Genomic DNA, 5,734 nt, shown 5'->3' on the forward strand with positions numbered 1-5,734 from the left:
AGCAATGAATTTTCAACAAAAAAGTCGTGTTTTTAACGAAATAATTAAGTTTTCAACAATATAATCCATTTTTCAAGAAAATGATTAATTTTTCAAGAAAATTCTTGTATTTTCAACAAAATAGTTCTATTTTTAACCAAATTACGTCGCGATTTAATTACAGAGTTTCATTTATGAGTTGTATCGTAAAACCCAAAATTTTAATCTGCTACATTTTTTTTTGAAGAGCATTAAAAATTCAAATTTATTTTTGAAACATACTTTTAAAAATCTCTCGACATAACATCATTGTTATCCCTAGTAATAAAATACAACCTGTAAAATCATCCCTTTTTATTTAGAAGAAGTCGGCTTCGATCAAACTATATCGTCAAAAGTTGAACTACTTCGTTAAAAAATTTTTTTTTATATTTGAAGTCTGTTTAAAGATTCATCATTTTACTTGAAAACTGATTTATTTGGTAGGAAACTGAGCTATTTTGTTAAAAATTCATTTTTTCTGGTTGAAAATTAATTTTTAATTAACTGAAAATTTAAATATTCATTTTTTGGTAAAAATGTATCTTTTTGAGATGAAAAATTGACTATTTGGTTGCAAATGGATCTAATTTGTTGAAAATCCGTTTTTTGATCTAATTCAACTATTTCAAATTGAAACATCAACTATTACCTATTTTATTTTAAATTCATCCTTTTAGTTTGAAAAGTCAACTATTTTGTAGAAAATTGATTTTCTAATATTTTTAATTATTGTTTTTTGATGCAAATATAAAAATTACATTTGCTTAAAAATGTTTGTCTTTTGTTGGGGATTCAACTTTTTTTAGGGGGAAGTTAATTCTCTTGGTTGAAAATTCATCTCTTTAAGTATAAATTTCATATTATTTGGTTAAAAATTCCACTGTTTGAACGAAAAGCAACTACGTAGCCGAAAGTGGAACTACTTTATTAAAAAATGAATTTGATTTGGTATCTTATTAAAGATTCATTTTTAATTGATTGAAATTATTCTATTTAAGTTGAAAATTAATTTCTTTGATTAAAAATTTGATTTTTTATGTTTAAAATTTTTTTTTAATAAATATTCATAATTATAGTTGAAAATATATTTTTTTGTTATTAAAAATTTAACTACTTTGTTGAAAATTAATCATTTGTAGTTAATCATTTGTTTGGCCGAAAATTCAACTATTTGGTACAAAATTAATTAATTTATTGAGGATTCATAATTATAGAGGAAAATACGTTTAATGTGTTAAAATTTAACTATTTTGTCGCAAAAATTCATCTGCTCGGTAAAAATTGCATCTTTTTCGGTTGACAATTTGTTTTTTATGGTTAAAAAATTAATTTTTAAACTGTAAATATACACAGCGGCGCGAAATGTACTGACGTAATTAGAACGTCCTAAAAACGTTATTTGAACATACAAGTCAGAAAATGTTATCTGAACGTTCCAGAAACCGCCCTTTAAAAATGATTATTTTTCAGCTGAAAATTCATGTATTTTGTTGAAAAATTCGCCTTTTTGGGTAGAAAATTAATCTTCGTGATTGAAAATTAATTTCCTTTTGTTAAAAATTTAACTATTTTGTGGAAAATTCATCTTCTTGGTGAAAATTGCGCCTGTTTGGTTCACAATTAGTTTTTTATGGTTAAAAATTAATTTTTGTACTCTAAATATAATAAGTGGGCCCGAAATTTAAAGACGTAATTAGAACGTCCTAAAAACGTTATTTGGACGTATAGAAGTCAAAAAACGTTACAGAAATCGTCCTTCGAATATCCATGTTTTTGGTTGAAAAATTAATTTTTTTGTTGGTAAAAAATTAATTTTCTTTCGTTAAAAATTTATCTATTTTGTAGAAAATTCATGTATTTTGTTAATAAAATAACTTTTTTTGCTTGAAAATTCTACAAAAATCGCCGTCCTTGAATGAATTCTACTGATTTTTGTTTTAAATGAAAATCTGTGTTGGTTAAAATAGCAGATATTACATTTTTTGTTCAAAATTGAACTAATTACTTTAAATTAGATTTTTTCTTTATTCATGAATAATAATTTTAATTCATAAACCTTTTTTTTGTTGTTGTTGAAAATTCAAATTTCTTATTGAATAATTGTTTTTAATTGGTTAAAAATTAATTTTTCAACTTGTAATTAAACTATTATATTTATGGGTAAAATTTATTTTCTTCAGCTTAAAATTTCCATTATATCTCGCTGAAGTAGGTCGCGACCTAATTTATTTTACATTAAAGTTACTTTTACCGTAAAGATAATTTTTTTTAAGTAGAGCAAAAGTCATTTCCTGGACATTTTTTGAGCTATATTTCGACCAATGCTTATTTATTAATTAAGTACAGACTTTTGTTTATAAGTGCATAATTAAAAAAAAATTTCAAATTTGATTACATTAAAAAAAATAATATTACAAATAAAAATGTATTTTTAAAACATACTTTTAAAAATCCATCAGTTCTATAGAACCCTAATTAACGTCCCTGGCACATATGAAATAAAACCCGTAAAAATAATATTTTTGCGAGTAGAACAAATTGCCCTTCCTAGAAATGTTTGAATTAAATTGAAAATGGGTAGAAAATCTGGAATTCTTTGGAAAATACTAAAATTTTAGCAAACGGTAATTTCTGTAAAACTCGAATTTCCACCCCATTGCGCAAAAGCGTTATTACACTAGAATCAGACGCGGAAAATGCAGAACCTTGACACAAATTCACGGGCATGGAAAAGCAGAAACCATGCGTACAAGCCAGCTTTTGCTCTACTTTCGCTCTCGATAATCAACTTTCGTCCAGGCAAAAAAGAAGCAGTGAAATTATCGGAATAAAGAAAGCACCTTATTAAATCCCCCAAATCATGACACTAAAATCGCACACGAACACGTGGTCTCCAAAAGTAAATGGACCACCTATTTCGGAGCAATATCACGAGGCTTTCCTGCAACCATTTTTATTCCGTGCCCAAAACGTACAAACCGAAACCAAATCTCACTTTCTTTGGCCAATTTATTTTGTTCAATTTGAGAATGAGTGGAATAGCGATAAAGTTCCTTACCTCCGGTTAGTACAAGTTTATACAAGCGTTTCTGCTCCATTTTGCCTGGCTGGTCTTCCTTCGGTGGTTCGCACAAGGAGTTTTGGCTCATCAGCTGATCTTGACAAGTTCGACTTCGACACGGGTTCAGTGGATACTACATAAACACTTCACCTATCATGTCGTGATTTCTTAACGTGACTTGTGTCGAATACATTTGAGAAAAATAGAGATGAACGTTGGAAAACACACAACGCGTCAGCAAAATTTGACGAACTGCCAAGCTGTGCCAAGCAGAAGTCTGACCTGAGCTAAGAATGGTCTGCGCCTGTGTGCACACTGCCTTTTGTTCGGCTCTAGTTCCGAGTCATTCCGAGTCCCACCGAATATTGCCGTACGTAATTTTTGGAAATTCGCAAATTAAACAAATAACTCGCAGTCATTAATGAGAAATTTAATATGAATTTAATTATACGCGCCAAAGAAACCTGGCGAGTGAAAAACGAACCTACTTAAGAACAATTTTTTTTAAAGTCATTTTTATTATTTCTAGAATTAACTTGATTATTTCTGGATTTTTATTATTCCTAGAATATTTCTAGAATATCTATAACTAAATACTTGTCATGAATGAATATAAAATTTTTAAATTTTAATTTTAAATTATTTTATTCTATTTGTATTTGGATTTGATTATTATTATTCAGGGAAAATGAAAGGTTTACCAGAGAGAATAAGGAAAATTTTTAAATGAGTTTTTTGCGATATCTCTGATATATTTAAAATCGCATCCTTTTTCAAAATTCTTCTGTTGTTAAAAAGTCGTTTCGTTTGGGTTAAAAATCTTTTTTGGATAAAAATTCAAATTTTTTACTGGAAATATCTCTTTTGAATTTAAAAATTCATCTATTTTGAGTAGAAATTGCATCTTTATGGGACAAAAATGCAACTGTTTAGTTGAAAATTCAACAATTTTATTAAAAAGTCATCCTTGTTGGTTGACAATTCGACTATTTCGTAGAAAATTTACTTTTTGTTTTAAATTCATATTTTGGTAGTGAAAAGTCAACTATATACTATTTTTTGGGATGAAAATAAAACTTTTTTGTTGAAAGTTTGTCTTGAATTTAAAAATTCATTTATTTTATTAGAAATTGCATCTTTGTGAAACACAAATTCAATTTTTTGGTTGGAAACTCAACAATTGAATTGAAGCCTCGGCTGAAATAACGTTGTATCAACACATATTTTATATGCATCGAGTTCTATGTATGTTTTTCTATTCCGCGGAGGCGCTGCGATCGAAAACTCGAAAATTGAATTGGGAGAGAAATGTCAAAATAGTCGAGTTTATATGCTTCGAAAATGTACCTTTCTAAGTCTAACATTGGACTTTTAAATAAAGCTAAAACAAAGTTAAATTTATTATAAATGCCCGCAGAAAAGAATAAAAGGGCTAGAGAGGCTGGAGTAAAACGTCCAGAACCGGTAATGTCAAATATAATATTCAAAAATAAAAAAATAAATGAGTGATAAATAATTATCAGAAATTGTACTAAAAATACTGTTTAAATTATTTTTATAATAAAATAAAAATAACACTTTGAATTACAATTACACGAATAATTAAGTGTTTTTCTTTCCTTTCTTTTAATGAAAATACGAGAAATTAGATTTGTATTTTTTACAGTATGCTTAGGGCCCAGTTTGTAAATGGTCTAACTTAATTATTGTTATTTTTATTAATTCAAATTTGGCCAATTCAATTTTTAATTTTTTTCGACACTCTTAAGCGAATGTAATTTTCTATTATTATCCTTCAAAAATTCTAAATGAGATTAAGATATGTACACTTGCGAGGTTAATTGAGATAGAAGCGGAGGAAATTGAATTAAATAACCTCGACTATTTTGACATTCCGAATTCAATTTTTAAATTTTCGATTGCAGCGCTTCCGCGGAATAGAGCAACAGTTAAAAGAAAAACTCATATACATAGAAATTCATGGGTAGAAAAGATATGTTGATAAAACGTTATTTCAGCCAAGGCTTCAATTTTGTTCAAAAGTCATCCTTTTTGGTTGAAAATTTAACTGTTTTATTCAAAATTCAATTATTTCATAGAAAATTTTTTTTTTTCTTAAATTAATTTTTTGTTGTTAAAAAGTCAATTATAACATTTTTCAGTTCAAAGTTCAACTATACAGTGAAACTCGGATATACGGCCCCCTGATATAGTTCTTCCGAGAATTGATGCCGCGCCGCAAGTAGGAGTAAAAGCGCCTGCGCGGGATGTGCGGTGGTCGCTCATGCGTGACAAACAAAAACGGAGCGGAAGTCAATCGGGCTTGTTACGCACCACCGTCAGCCCAAAAACCAGCAGAGTATCAGAGTTTCACTGTATTTCTTTTTTTAATTTGGCTTTTTAATTTGAAAATTCATCTATTTTAGTAGAAATTGCTCTCCGTATCGATCGCGGGACCTTGTAGTTGATGGATGGTCTTACGGATCTCATCGGACTACAGATTTGAAATAAGTGAAGCATAGACTTTTCTTAAAATTCAAGAATTCTCTGTACAGTTACGAGGGTAGTTCAATAAGTCCTTAGAATGACCAACAGATGGCGCGCGAATCGCTCCAAATCATCTGTTTTCAGTCAGCACCACTCCCGACTAGA

At 28.7% G+C, this 5,734-nt stretch overlaps 1 protein-coding gene across 1 annotated transcript in view; it reads right to left on the bottom strand.

The window, feature by feature from the left end:
• Positions 1–3,389, bottom strand: part of LOC117178963 (TRPL translocation defect protein 14) — a 38,607-nt gene extending 35,218 nt beyond the window's left edge. The window contains exon 1 of the mRNA XM_033370556.1: positions 3,080–3,389. Within this exon, the coding sequence (XP_033226447.1) occupies positions 3,080–3,170 (91 nt within the window). The 5' untranslated portion in view covers positions 3,171–3,389. The remainder of the gene's footprint in view (positions 1–3,079) is intronic.
• Between the last annotated feature and the right edge of the window lie 2,345 nt (positions 3,390–5,734).

The sequence above is a fragment of the Belonocnema kinseyi genome, chromosome 8 (assembly GCF_010883055.1).
Source record: "Belonocnema kinseyi isolate 2016_QV_RU_SX_M_011 chromosome 8, B_treatae_v1, whole genome shotgun sequence".
Taxonomy (NCBI): Eukaryota; Metazoa; Arthropoda; class Insecta; order Hymenoptera; family Cynipidae; genus Belonocnema; species Belonocnema kinseyi.